This window comes from Nanorana parkeri, unplaced genomic scaffold (assembly GCF_000935625.1).
Source record: "Nanorana parkeri isolate BGI_ZX_2015 unplaced genomic scaffold, ASM93562v1 scaffold329, whole genome shotgun sequence".
Lineage (NCBI taxonomy): Eukaryota > Metazoa > Chordata > Amphibia > Anura > Dicroglossidae > Nanorana > Nanorana parkeri.
This window is the reverse complement of record NW_017306597.1, coordinates 698,031-713,707: the sequence shown is the minus strand read 5'-3', so window position 1 is coordinate 713,707 and position 15,677 is coordinate 698,031. Positions and strand designations below refer to the sequence as shown.

General features: G+C 42.8%; 1 protein-coding gene across 9 annotated transcripts in view; it reads left to right on the top strand.

Annotated features, from left to right (window-relative positions):
• AGAP1 (ArfGAP with GTPase domain, ankyrin repeat and PH domain 1) overlaps window positions 1–15,677 on the top strand; it is a 382,012-nt gene that overhangs the window by 202,135 nt on the left and 164,200 nt on the right. For all 9 annotated transcript variants that reach the window (XM_018558278.1, XM_018558280.1, XM_018558279.1 and 6 more), the window contains one exon: window positions 13,470–13,528. In XM_018558278.1, the coding sequence (XP_018413780.1) occupies window positions 13,470–13,528 (59 nt within the window). The remainder of the gene's footprint in view (window positions 1–13,469; window positions 13,529–15,677) is intronic.

The window sequence follows — 15,677 nt, the reverse complement described above, 5'->3', positions numbered from 1 at the left end:
AAGAAGTTATATAGGAGTCTCTTGGTCTTTGCTGTCCAGGTGCATGTTTCAGTCTTATGACTAATTCCCCTGGACAACAATGCTGTTTTTAAGATGATCCATTTTTATGTCTAAGATTTTTTTTCGGCCACGGTGCACATTTTTTTGCTTTGGTTAGGCAAAATATGAATAATTGTCTGCCTGACGCTTTTGTTTTTCATGCTGAAGATGTAGGAGTACACCAGATACTGTGTAGACTTGAGTTGTTGCCTGTAACTTGATGTCCTGGTAGCTCCTAAATCTTTGCCTGCCGTAGACTTTGGATCTTCAATACACTTGTCAGTCTCTGCAGTTTATTTGCATCTTTCCCCTGATTTTCACCAATAGCAGCCATTCTGGTGAATGTATCTACAACAAAGCTGTAACAAAGTCATAGAATGATTTTTGGTCAATCGGTGGCCTGATTGACTTTCATGCCTGTCTGCAGCTTGCTCCCTTGTGGACCAACACGTAAAGGTATAACATCACATTACCCTGTCAGAGAAGCCACCAGTGCTGGGATCGTTTTTGGGACTTTCCTCAATGCCCTGGCAGGTTTCATATACAGCACACTTTATGGTGACTCTTGCTGTTTCTTCTTTTGAGGGTGGTATGGGCCAATTAAAAGGATGTGCACCAGTCCTTTCAATTAACTCCCCTCTCACCATTCTCTGAGCTTACACCTATTCACCACCATAGTGTAAATGGGACACAGTACACTGCCTGACAACAATGCTGCTACTCTGTAATAAACTACCTTGCTTGGTCAAATAGCCATGTAGAGTTTTTTGGTTTTTTTTCGAAGTAGCTTAATTGCAAGTAAAATCCCAACTTGAATTTTTCAAACGGGAGGTCAGCAATAGCCATCTCCCTTACTTTAAAGTATTAACTAAGGGCCGGTTCACACCATATCCAGTGTGTCCCGGCACAGTTGGTGCCCAGAAGGCAATAGATTGCATAAACTAAGGCTCCCCGCGTTCTGGGGCAGGAGGGGGAGTGGTGGTGCCATTCATGTCAATTCATTCATGTCAATGGCACCGCAGACACGCCTCCAGTCCACAGTGCGATCGCCCGCACCAGAACGCGTGGTACAGCAATGCCCAGGTTACAGAGCATGGGCTATTGACATGAATGGCACCAACACGCCCTCTCCCGCCCTGGAGCACGGGAGGCTTGGTTTATGCAATCCAGTGCGTTCCAGGTACGAACCGTGCTGGAACGCACAGGATATGGTATGAACTGGCCCAAAAGGCAAAACTTTTTCAGATTTAGTGAGTTTGGTTACAATAGAACCTATTTTGGTTGCCTGTGCCCCGTTAGCGAGATTCTTTCTCTCTAACTATCATGATCACCAATGCCACCAGAAAGGGAAGTGAGGATAAATGCCAAATTTTCAGTTGCCACCAGAACAAGAGAGAAGAAAGAAAACGAGGAAATCTTTCAATGGGGACACTTGTTCTAAGAAGGGAATTCTCTAACATTGGAAAAATATCCTTTCACTTCCTGTTAGGCCTACAGGACTGGAAGTGCACGGTTTTGTGCATGTTTGCCATGCGGTCAGGAGTCGCCCAGGTGTGAACCTACCCTGAAAGGTGCCTGCCATTGGATGCTGCGTACCATTGCTTTATGAAGCATCTTATACAAGTCACAGTCTGTCACTCTGGTTGAGTGTGTGTTTTATCTTTTTCGCTAGGTGTGCATCCATTTATAGGATTTACATTCTATGTCTTTATTCTACTTATGTCACATGTGGCTTTTATTCTTCTGACATTCTAAGTACTGAATAGGGCATTGGCTTTATACTATAGGATTGCCTTTGCTCCCTGTATTTGGATCCATTCAGACAGCTCTGTTGTTGCCTTCTTGTGTGGGACTTGGTGTAATCTCTTCTCTGTTGATGTCATGGAGATCTGCACATGTGCTGTTCTGACAGAGCCAGCCCTGCGGAATAGTGCAGGGGGGTTAATTAATGAGTGGCCCCAGGTTGGACGCTGCAGCTGCAAGCTATGTCAGATCTTGCTTATAACGGCATATACCCCAGAGGGGGAGGCGGTGAGGAAGGAGAGACGGGGGTTGTGCTAACTCAGTCAATGTGTTTCCATTCTTATATTTTCTGCTTCTGGCTTTTGTCTGGGCAACACATGGGAGCTTGGTGTTTGCAAGTGACAGCTCTAGATTATTGCCCCTCCTGTCAGACAGGTCACTGGGGGCAGCTCTGCTCCCCCTCTCAGCGAGGGATAACTCAACAATAACTCTTTATGTTCCAAGTACCTGTACAAGTGGTATTGCATTACATCCCAGCAAGGCTGCCTTTGTACCTACAGGGTTAATCTCAATTAAAGTCACAAAAGGAGACGTGTGTAGCTTAGACATTGAACATCACCCCTTTATCTGCCTGTCTGTCGCTGGAATTATGTTTATTATTATAATGTGCCTAGCAATGAAGTGTTCATCCTCACTATTTTTAATGCGTGTGGAGTGATTAAAGAGTATTTCCTCCTTTCTGCTATAGTGGAAGCTGTGAAGCATGGCGATGAGAAACCAAATAGTTTGTGTCACTGGTTTTGTTATTCCTGGATGTGCTTGTGCAGTATTGACTCTGCGTGCTGAAACTGCAGATTTTACCTATTATTGAGGGAAAAATTATTCCGTTGTGGCTACAGTTTCCCAGTGTCAGCGAGGAAAATCTGAACGCTTTCCATTGAGCACGAGAGGCACATCAGGAGCCTGCACATGCAGAAGGGTAGACGATAACATATATACTATTTACAAAGCTTCTTTCTTTCTTGGTCTTCTTTGCAATATTATATATGGGTTTTTTATATTATATATGGGTTTTTTAACTTTATGTGGAGTGCACAATATGTACCCACCATTCAGATCCCACACAGCATGCAGTGGCATCCAATGCAATGCGTTTGCCTGTTATATAGCGCACTACCCATCGCACCTGCATTGTGTGAACTGGGTACATGGAAAACACTGATCACCGCATGTGTGAATGGGCACTAAGACGGGAAGTGTGTTAAGGTGCTCATATACCTTACGAATATCGGCCGAATCTAATTTTGAGACCACATTTTCGTCCGATATTCGTAAGGTTGATCGGCAGTGTACAACCGCAAATACTGTGCAATCATATGCCTTTCGTCTTTCCAGTAGGTTAGAAAACTTCTGTCGAATCACACGATACGCAAGGTTGGTGGCGTTTCCGTACGTCCCAATTCGTACGATTGACACTGCGCATGCGCAAACGAAAATCCGTGCGGTTGATTAACGATATTCGCCCAGGTGATCTCTGCTAAAGACCGCTAATTGAACTGTGCGATGGTCGGGGCAGGATGAGGCCGCCGTACAAAAATTGTATGACGGTTCGATCATCAGACAAAAATTTTTTTCCCGATGATTGCAAGGTGTATGGGCACCTTTATTGGTTAGATCACAGGTGATAATAAAGGGGAAAACTAATGCAGACACTACATTTAAAGGAGAACTATGAGGTGAGAGAAAATCACGCATCCTCATAGTTCGTGCCAACGTGTGTCAGTAGATCGGGAAGTGAGCGGACTCATACCGTCGCTCGCTCACTTCTCGATCATCTCCCTGCAAAGAGCCGTGACTGCCAGTCACGGCTCCCTGCAGGGATTCCCCCCTCCCCGCTCCGATCCTCCAACGCTGACTGGAGGAATGGACGGGGGAGGGAGCTCTGCCTCTAGATAGGCAGAGCCAGCTGTCACTCACGCAGCTGGGCGGATCTTGACAGTAATGTCAGGATCCGTCCCGGCTGCGGCGGTCTCGGTATGCTCGAGATATACTGAGCTTTGGGTCACAGGAGGACGCTAGTACATGTCCTCCCGTGACCCTTAAGAGAACTATGGGGGAAAACACTCACCCCATAGTTCTCTTTTAAGGATTGGTAAGCTGCAATATTGCATTTTTTGCTTTTAGGTTTAGATATGCTTTAAGTATCTTTTATTAAAGTTGGGGAAACAAAATCATAGTAATAAAACAAGTTTCAGAATAGCACTATAAACATACATGGAAGGCAGATATAGATAGATCACTGTTGTGACACCTTTCTGAAAGGTACCTTTTGTCCCTCTCTTCCATCTAACTCCCTTTGTTCACCATAAGACACTTTTAAAAGAATGCTAAAAGTGTGTTCAGCAATGAATTCTGCTATGTAGACAGTCTGTAATAAAGCATCTAGAAGTCTTCTTTTTTTTTTTATGAGCTTTTTTATTTTTTGTGTTCGAGCCCTCTTGATCAGTAAGATGCGATATGGCCACGTCGTGTCTGGAAAATTAATGTCATGTACCCTAGGTGAGCATTTGGTTTTGTTTTATTTCATGAACCTTGGAAATGTTTATAGTCTATTGCTTTTTATTTGTTGGCTTAGGTTTTTGTTCCAAATGCATTGTGGAAACTTGAGTACTATATTTACACCTTATGTGGAAAGGTATGTAAAAAAATTTGCTATTCGCACTTTATTGTACTGTTTACAGCGCCTTCAGTGCTGAGTTCAGTGGAGCTTTCGTTTTATGGTTGACTTACGTTTATGAGCATATGGCCCGTTCACGATGATCTGTATTTGAAAGTGAACATTTCAGGAACTTCCTGATGTTTCACAAGATACTGCAATGGTATACTTTTTAAATAACCTGGTCCTTTTATCATTATAAAGAAGTCCTTGAGTTCTAATCAAGCGAGTTTTCCTTGGCAAAGACAATGACATAAGTCTATCGCAGGCAAAGGAAGCATTTCCTCAGTCTCCTGTTCTCCATTGGTCAGTCTTACTGTCACATTTCAGTCCAAGAAGTAGATGCTGTCCAGGAAGTAAAAAAAAGATGGCTGTGTCCTCATGGAGAGAAAAGCAGATGAAGGCATTGTCGGGCATTGTCCAGACCAAACCATCACTGCCTGGGGAATGATAGAAATCATATTATATCCAAGTGTGGATTTGGCACATTATTATTTACTTTTTATATTTACATTTTTTACCATAATCCTATAAATCAATCAATATGTCAGGACACCATAAAGAGTTTCTTTTTACTGTAAACTGGTTTTGAGTGTTGATTGAAATAAATGGGCCCCTGAAGGAGGTTAGGACACTTGCTATTAGGGATACTTGCTGGGACATCTATTGTAAGCCTTCAGAGTCCTTCACTTTTACACCTGGAAGACTGGATCCTATATTGGCAATGCTGTGGGTACATATTGTTTTAAGGGGATATCTATTTGCCGGTCTTTGGTCATCTTTGTCACTCTTTGCCTTTTAGGACACACATAAGGGGTTTATATCTAAAAACTGGACCACGACTTCTCAGGAAACGTTGAGCAATTTTGCGGTAAATTAGTGATAGAGATTGGTTGGCTGCTTCCGCTCCATTTTTCTCCAGGTTTCTTCAGGCCGCTTGTTATATATCAGCTCTGTAGGGAGGAGATGGCTGCTAAAACGTTACAGTTGGAACTGTTTTACATGTTTAAGCTGGTTTTGTAATTCATTGATTGTATGGTGAAAACAAACTTCTGTTTTGCATAATGTAGCTTGCTGCCACAGGGTCTACATTGCAGGCCTTTGTGTCAACATGAGGGGATACTTAGCAAGTGCTATGGAAACTTTCAGCCTGTTTTATTGGAAGCAGCACAGTTCTCATCCCAGCATTTCCTGTGTCCCCTATGAGATTTCCACGGGCCAAATTGTTTTGTAGGTTCCCAGCCCAAGTCACACCATTTATTGACCCACGTGTGACCAGAAGCAGCACCATATGTTTCCACATCACGCGTCAGCCAGTCAGTAAAAAAAGTCATTCCCATTGCTGTGTCGTTGGTCAAAGGTTTCTGTACAAATTGTGATCTGCTTGTACCGTTGCCCTCAGAATAGGCCGGGTCAGAATCCAACCCATAGTCTGGACCCAGGCATGGCCTTGTTCATTCTGCCTTACAGTATTTGCTATGTAAATACAAGACAGCGGCTAGAGATTGCTCAAGCCCGCTGCAACCTGCAAGTATTTGTCTTTGTAGTACATGTTACTGTGGTTAACCCCTTCTTGTTTTATGCTTGTCCTTGCAAAGCGTGTATTGCTAGCTTTTCTTCTTCCAGTTCATAGTTTTCATGAACCAGCTGCAGTCACGGTTCTGCATGAATGTTAACTTACTGATGGGAGTCAGATGTGCTCTACATGCTTTACCATCCATTCCTATAGGAACTGGTTTCCACCACATGAATGTTTGTTGTTTTTTTTAAAGGCACCACAAACGCAATGCACCAAAAGACATTATAAAAGACACTAAATGTCATGTTTGATTTAATGATCCATTTTTGTTTTTTGAATTTTATTTGTTGCACTACATTCTCTCTGCCGTTATTTTGAGGGAAAAAAATAGTTTTGCTCTACAACTACTTAGTAATATGTATCCATTTAGTTACAATAGGAAGTTCTTCATTTGTACAAATTCATGCAGTGCTGTTTGTAGACACCAAAATAGGTCTAGACGCATCTGCCTCCAATCAGCTTTTGGGATGATTCTGGCACCGTGTAGGTCTGCATGCTGCTACATTTTAGTGCATTTTATATGACTATCGTGGTCTTTTAAAAAATGAATTTGCATACACATGCAGAATCACATACATACACGCAATAGGTTGAACTTGATGGACCTGTGTCTTTATTCAACCTCAAATACTATGTAAGTATGAATTCAATATTCTTTGTCAATAGTCAGGTTCAGTTACCGTGCATCTTCTACCATAGGTTGCCCAGGAATTAGAAAGAAAAATAAAGTGTAGTCATGAGTGACTCAAAAGATAACAGTGCGCGGTATACGCTAAGTTATGTGCAAAGGTGCCCATACACCTTACAACCATAGCAATTAAAAAAAAGGACGGTCTGCCCATCTTGGACAGGCAGATCGTACTTGTGATCATGACCGCAGTGCTGAACGGGCAGTGTGCACACTGGCCCGTTCGACATTCGTCTCCCGAGCATCAAAAACCTGCAGCTGGAGAGCTCAGCCTACCTGATTGGCGTGCTTCCGATGACTGCAATGCTAAACGGGCAGTGTGCGCTTGCGCACACCGGCCCATGCGGCATTTGTCTTACAAGCAGGCCACAAACTCGCCGACAATCGTACGATTCTCAGCGGGTTTTCGAGCCTGCTCGTAAGACAAGAGACGTGCGACCGTACAGTACAAAGGGTCACATGCCTTCCATACACCTGCAGATTATCGTACGATCGCGGGATTTCCTGCTATTATCGTACGATAATCGGCAGGTGTATGGGCACCTTAAGGGTAAAACCAGTGATGTCACAGATGCGTTCTCCGCTTTCTGACTTTTGCCGGTAGTGTGTGCCATTAGATTTTCAATTGTGGTCTGCAGGTATACGCTTTAACCCACACAAATATTGGTGTCATAGGGCAGCAGATGGATAAAGCACCCGTTGTTCAGCTCACCTGCTTCTGCCAAGAGAAGTGATGTTGCTGCATTGCAGGTTATAGATGTGCGGGATTTTACTGAGGACACCTTCCCATGTCAGTCTGTTAGCATCTGGGACACCATTCAGATGATGGAGGCTAGCAAAAAAACTAGTATGGTGTCCATGCCAGTGGCCACTGGGGTGCCATGTGACACTCGAGAAGCATTGATTAATGGAGAGAGAGGGGCAAAAAACAACCATCCAGCAACATTCTCATATTGTAACAAGCAGAACATGCATTTGAAAACCGATGAGAAGATGCAAAAAGCTGCTGGGCAGTAGGAAAAAGAGAGTATGGATGAAAGGATAGGTGGCCTTTAGCTCCTGTGACTCTGTTAAAAGGGATCTGTGGATCATGAGAACCATTGGTCTGTGCAATAGAACAGCTCGCTAATACTTTTCTTGGTAGCAAAGCTGCAGAAGGAATTCTGTTATATGACTGCATAATATCTATTTCTATAATACACTAGAGATTCTAAGTATTTGTCAAGACCTGCAAGATGAAAGTCAATGCATTGTTTTTTGTGTATAGTATAGCAAGCATCGTTCCCATAATGCCATTCTCTGAGATGTAATCTGAAATTGAATGGTATAGTGGGGGAAATGTTATCTACCAATATGCTAGAATAATGTTGCAGAAGATACTTGAGAGTGATTGATTGATTTAATAAGCGATTGTAGATTGATAAATAAATCACTCATCCCTATATTAGTTGCTCTCCAGATTTAAAGTTGACCTCCAGGCTATTTTTATAGTGTCTCCTAGCAGTCTTAAAATGAAAAAAAAAAATGGGGGCTGCAATTTTTACCTCCGCTCGATCTCTGTCCCCTGCAGTACCTCTTCTCTGCCACAAGATGGCCTTAAGAATGAACACATACTGTGAGTACAGGGCAGTATGGACCCATGCCTGGAAGGGCATGGGTCCATACATCATTACATCTGCACAGCAGGCTTTTGCAAAGCTTTTAGCGTTCGTTTAGAACAACTTTCTTGAAGATTTTAAGTCCAGCTTCATCTCCAGCTTGGGCATGTTAAATGCAGATCTTCATAGGAGTACTGGTTTTTATGTTCAACAAACTTCAAGCAGTCTTCTGCAGGACTTCTAAAAGTTTCAAGTAGTTCTGAAACTCTGTAAAAACCTGGTAGCTGCTTTTGTAGAATGAGAGAACTCCAACTAGTATCTGTGGATAACGTCCATAATTTGGAGCTGAAGGATGCTTTAAAGCCGACCTTCTTTAACTCTTTCCACTTGCGAACCCCTTTCCCCCCGAGGAAATTGTTTTGTGATCCCGGATCTCTCTCTCTCCCCCTGCCCCCAGACCCCCCAGCATCAGTCGGTTGGTCGGTCAGGCAATGTCTCTCTCTTCCCCCCCCCCCAGCGTCGGTCAGTGTCTCGGTTGCTGAGAGAACTTTCTGTAGTACGGTATGTACTGAGAAAATGACACATAGAAGCTGATTTGTTACTGTAAGCAAGTTGCTTCTTTTTTTGCTGCACTTTTCATAAGGCAGAGTGATTGTGTGTGTGTGCAATAAAATCAAGGTGTGTGTGTATGTAGAAATCCCAGGAACATTGCAAGGCTCTTTTGTTTTATGCTGTTAACCTAGATGAATTCTACTGATTTCTATTCTCTACTCCGGGTTTGTATTTCTCTCTCTTCTTCTGCTCATAGCAGCACGTGTGGAATCAGTCCCGTATTTACATTTTCATTCCAGTAATCTGGATCTGTGTGTTTCCCCCCCACAGATGGTTTGAGTAGTGCTGGATGTCAAACACCTCATTGATGTTTGATAATTACTGTATGTTTATATTGCTCAAGGATGCTATAAAAGGATCAAAGGGAAGTTTTTGTTCCACTTTCTTTTGTCTGCTTGCCTCCCATCGGCCCCTTTTCCAGAGAAGATTGTATCATTTTATTCTGGCTTTGCTGATTTTGGGTCGGGATTTTGGGTCACCCAATCTACCCATTTTAGAACACTGAATTTGTTTTTAGCGGTTTTTTGACCTATGCCAGTGTACAAAAAGATAAGGAACTGGATTACTAATTGGTGGCCCTTGGGGGGTTTTCTCACTTTTCTGATGTCTTTCTCTTTGGTCTCTTGGGTAAACTAGTCCTGGCCGCATTTAGTGATGAGGAAGCTTTATATCAAGGGATTTGAGGCTTTATTTTGATGTGCTAGGGGTTCATGAAAGCAAATGAAGTCCCATCTAGTTTTATTAGGTCAGGCAAGTCATAATGCTGTTGTGGGCTACTCACAACTCTTGGTTAGTGGAAATACGGGTTTAAAATCTGGAGGTTGTGTACCTTGTTAGTACCTTGAAAAAGAGCCAAAGTCTAATTAAAAAGGAATATATTTGGGCTGATCTAATGAAGAAGTTTCGCATTTTCACTCAGAAATGTAAATATTCAGTTCTCGAGTCAAGTGCAGATGAAATGAGTCGTCAGAATGTACTTTTCAGATGATTGGATTATTGAATTAATGTTAACACTAGCCACATTAAAACTGGCCTCATTGTTTGGAAATACCAATCTGTTTAAATGACTACAACCAGATATCTCTTACTTACTTCCATGACATTGATGGAATATGTAATATATAATACAGAACCTGCCACCCTGTGTGGCAATGGCAATGCTGTTCTGAATTCAGAAGCAGTGCAGCATCATTGCCACACCAATACAGAAGCTGCATTAGGTGAACTTCACTGGGAGGCTCGACAGGTATTTTGTGGGACTTTACAGGGGGTCTCAGAGAAATCTGTAAGTGCAGATGCATTTAGGGCTTGTTCACACCATGTCTGGATCATGTCCAGACCAGAACTGTTTGTTCCTGGATCAAAAAAGCATCTCAATGTATTCCTATGGTATTTCTGGGCTCTGTTCACACCAGAGCAGTCCGTTCCGGACCAGACAGAAAAATACTGCTTGTCTTATATATTTTTTTTCTGGTCTGGAATGCACTGGAACACATGAAAAACGCATGCAAACGCACTGGACCGCACCTGAAAGCCCATTTTAAGCTAACAAAAAGGGCACCAGAATGTTGCAAAAACACGGCAGAAAGCAATGCACAACGTTCCAGATCTGGTCCAGAAAATGGTGTGAACCTGGCCTTACTACTATGTGCTGCAGCACATATATTTTTAATGGGAGGCCACAGTTCTACTTTACCTTAAATTTTGTTAAAACTATTTTGTAATTTCATTTTTACCTGCAGTTTTGCTTTATGTTTTATTTGCAGAGCACATTACAACATTAAACTGTAAATTTCAATAAAAACTGGAACAATGGAGTGTTGTAAAACCTGTGACGAGTTGTGTGAGTTGAATTGCCACCAGCAGTGGCGTCACAAGGGGAGAGCGGCTCGCACCTGGGTGACACTATTGGAGGGGTGACACCAAAATGACAGTCATTTTGGTGTCACCCCCTCTAAAAAGTCGGGCACTCGGTCATGGACCAAGAGCCCGACAGCTGCAGGAGAGAGGAGGGGACCCGGCGGCATACCTCATCCCGCCGGGTGAACGTCCCCTCCTCTCTCTGCTGGCATCCATCACTAAGATAGCCACCAGCAGGCGTCAATTAGATCACCGTGCATGCGCGCTGACGTCACTGCGGGGTGTCACCCGGTCTCCGCTCCGGGTGATACACGGCCTCGGGATGCCCCAGGCTCCCAGCTTCTGTTTCTACCATTTTTCCCCTCAAGGATCTTGATATCCTCCTTAGTGTTTCCATGCTGATGGTTATAAACCAAGAGCGGGAATCTCACTTTCTCTGGTGAACTTTCATTTGTGTCACAGAAGTTGGTAACTGTTGGATTCAGAAAGAAGTCTGTGATACGGTAGTAATGGACTCCATGGTGGGCTATTGTGGTGAGCTATAAAGTGGATATCTCACTCCTCCGAAACATGTAGGAATCTGGTGAGCTGTCCAGGTCCATCTAATACGAAGATATATATTTAGAGAAGACTTCACTTTGTACCCACTCAGTCTGATATTCCGTCTTATCTCCTTTTGTTGGCTTGCTCTCATGTTTGACTTTGCCATGTCTGTTGTAGTTATTGTCAGCGTCCATGTGAGCTTGCTTTCCTGCTCCCCAAGATTAGCGTGTACGTATTGCGGTGAAAGGTGCATGGCTGTATAGCATCCTTTGTTTTCTGGAGTTTTAATTCCCAAGATTAGGATTTTGTGGTTCTCTGCATTTTCTTGTGATGAGCGGTGAGTTGGACAGTATCTATTGCACAGCCAGGATGTCCTTGTAGCGGATGCTTTGTATGCTCTCCAAAAAAGATCATATCACATCCGTATCTGGGTCAGACTTAACTGAACATGAGCCTGCTGCTGCCTGACCCAGACACAACGAGTGATCTTTCAGATGGAGATGAATTTTCCCCAAAAATCGCTAAATCATTGTCACCAACACTAGCATGTTCAGATAATCTATAGTTAAATGTTCCATCCACGCCATTTTTTTTTGATTAGTCGCGATACAGATGTGCTGTTAGGAAAGCAGCACAGTTGTTTTGTTTAGCATTTGTTGCGGAGTTAATAGGAAAACTGTGTAGCAGCCAATAAGAAGGATGCTATGATGCTATCTTGGACTGCTTGGAAATATTTAGGTCTATGGCTACTCCAGCTGTGGATTTGGGTCCTGGCAGAGATTGCTCTCTTGTGGGCGTGTATGGAGTGACCGAGGAAAAGGGGATATTTTGTATCCAAGCTGTTTGGCTTTGGTATGCACACAGATTGTTGGGCGCATGAAAACTTGAATTCTTAACACTGCACAGTGTAGCTGACTAACTTTATAAAAAGGAGAAGGAAAAGTGTGTTGCCCGTAGCTACAAGATTCTTCTTCTTGCTTCTATGACACATTTAAGATCAAATTTGGGGTGGGTAACGCTCTCACTTTCCTGTTTTCAGAATTTTGGCCCGCTTTATGGTATAACCGATTCCTTACCTGGATCTAAGCCTTTTCTTATTTCCCACGTTTTCCCTCTATGACATTACAATAATAAAATCATGTTTGTTATCTGGCCATAGTCCAACCTTCTCTGAGGATCACTGAGCGACCGCAATGTGCTCTGTCTAACCTATAACAATATCTAAGTGAGTGGTTATCCAGACAGCATTTGCATCTGCTCAGTTATAATTATTTTTGACAAAGGGTTTCCCGTTATTAGCTTAAAAAAATGTTTCAGCCAAGAATCCAGTGCCCAGTCTTGGCATGTACTCCAGTGGCTTCAACAGCAGGATGCCGCCAGGCATTGAGTACACTGAACAAAAAGCCGTAGAGTCCTCTGAGTTCGCATAACAGCTCAGGCTAGGGGGTTCTAGAAAAATGGCACACTCCGTGCCCAGCGTGCCTTAATACAATGAGATCATTACTTCTGCTGTGTCATTATTGCCCAAAAAATACTTTGGTTTTGACCCCTCTGTCAAAGCTGATTTGTTTTAGGAGCCCCAACACGTGTATTTATCAGTGTTCTGTTTTGTTCACTACATTAACTGTTAGCCATGACTCGATTGGAGGGTTTTGGGGGTTAAATGTTCAACAACAGAGCCTGGGGTCTTGTGTAGTTTAGTATTTAATATTCAGCATAACTTAGAGTTCACCTTGATGATCTCGATTAAAGAATCTCTCTGATGTCTGTACCCCAAGGCTCTTGAATTGCTGCATATTTTCATACATACCACAAAGGGGTTGGCGCTGATTTGGTGTATTTCTATAGGAAACAAATGGAAGCAAAACTAGGGCATGAAATAGAAGGAAGTCAAATGCATTAAATGCCCCCTTTGTTGGGTCTGCAGGGCCTTTTAAACATTTGGCTATGCTAAACTTTTCATATTTCTTCACCCTGTATATGTCATAAATAATTGTGTTAAATTACATTTATAGTTTTGTTCATATGTCACTTACTGAAGTTCCAGTGACCTGCTCTTCTAATGGTTTGTTAATATTCTGTTATTTTCAGATGCCTTTGTAAATAGTCAGGAATGGACACTAAGCCGAGCTGTGCCGGAGCTCAAAGTGGTGAGTACCAGGAGAACTGCTACTTTTTTGTTTGCTATTAAACAGAACTTGAGTTTGGTTAATGTATGTTATTAAAGGTCATACAGATTTCGTATGACTTCATGATCAACCAAAGCTGCAATCTCTCCATAAGCACATACATTTTATGGCCAAAAAGAGTCTGGAAATCTGACCTTTTCATTTACACTATATCAGGGCTTCTTACACTTTTTTCTCGTGACCCCTTTTCACCCGAGGAAATTTCGACGTGAGCCCAGGAGTCTCCCCCTCCCACACACGTCGGTTGTAGTCTCTCTCTGCCTCCTCCCCCATTGGTCAGTGTCCCTCCCCCCCAGCATCGGTCGGTGTCTCTCTCCTCCTGCTCCCCCCCACCCAGCGTCGATCGGTGTCTCTCTATTGCTGTCTGTCTCTATTACCACCACCACCACCACCAACAACTAACCCCCTTCCCCCCTCGCCGAGATGTCTGCTGGAAAAAAACTAACCTTTCCCCTCCTGCAGCTGTGTTCTGCTCCTGCCTTCTCTTCGGTGCTTCTGCCGGGGAATAAAAAAGTTCCACCCCCTGAAAATTTTTTTTTGCATGGACGTACTCAGGAAGGTACTGGATGTACCTCACTGATGGCGGCCCTGGGGATTCAGAGTTTTAGTCGCGACCCCCCCATATTCTTTTACCCACACTTTAAGAAGCCCTGCACTATTTGACCGAAAGTGTGTGAACACCCCTCCAAATATTAAGTTCAGGTGTTTCCAGTGAAGGCTACTGCTAATGCTACAGCACATAAGGACCTTGAGGCAACAGTTTGAGGGAAGGCCTTTTTCAGTTCCAGTATGGCTGTCCCTGTGCACAAAGCCAAGTACATAAACAATATGGTGTGACCAGTTTTGTTTGGAGGAACCTCAGTGGCTTGCACAGGGCCCTTTCTTTAACCCTTCAATAGAAAAAATTTAGGTAAATAGGGCTTTTGAGGCATCAGGTGACGGAACCAAGAGATTACAACGTCCTTAATAGCAAAAACGTTTTCTTTATTAAGTACAAAAAGTTAAAAGGCCATAAAATTTAAATATGGATACTTATCCATATTATCCATATTTTAATTTTGTGGCTGTTTAACGTTTTGTACTCAATAAGAAGTTTTTGCTATTAAGGATGTTGTAATCTCTTGGTTCTGTCACCTGGTGCCTCAAAAGCCCCATTTACCTACATTTTTTCGATTGATTGATTACTAGGGGTGTGGCACCAATTACTCAGGATTTGTTCACGACAACTTGTTTCTTACTTTAACCCTAATGAACACCTTTGGGATGGAATGAAACTCCAACTGCAAGCCAGGTCTTCCCATCCAACATCAGTACCTGACCTCACCAAATGCTTTCTATGCTGAATGGGCACAGATTCCCATAGACACACTCAAGTCTTGTGGAAAGTCTTTGCAGATGCATGGAGCCTTTATTAGGCACAAGGTGTGTGTGGTGGTACAAAACAGAATATCAATGTACATGATTTTGGAATGTTATAGCCAAAAAGCTCATACCGGTGTGATGGTCAGGTGCCCACAAACTTCCACTTACAACACATGGCCTTAAGATCAAATATGTTCATATTCAGAAATACAGTGGGGGGAATTTATCAAAACTTAAGCAGTTGCCTATGGCAACCAATCGGCTTCCCTCTCCAGTTTGTTCAATTAAGATTTGAAAATGAAATGCGGCTGCTGATTGGCTGCCATGCACAGCTGCTCCAGATTTTGTCTGCCCCAGTTTTGATAAATTCCCTTCAGTATGAATATGATTGACCAACAAACAAGAGGCCCTAAAGAAAGGTGGACACATACGTGCTGCATTCCCTTAGTTTGTATGAGGTAAATACTTTACTAGGGATTAAATGAAAATTCAGTCATAAAAGTTTAGCTATGTGGTTCTTCTAGGCCACAAAGGTTAAAGGACATCTATGGTCAAAAACTAGAAATAGATAGTTCTATGTTTAATTTCTATAAGTTCTTTGCCACTCCTGATGACCATATCAATCTGGAGGTTTGTAAACTTATTGAAGATGCCCATAGGATGTACTTCCTCAATGCACTCAGCCCTGTGAATATGCACATCCTTGTGTCACAACCTTCCTACTGAACTATAACCTCAATGTCTAACC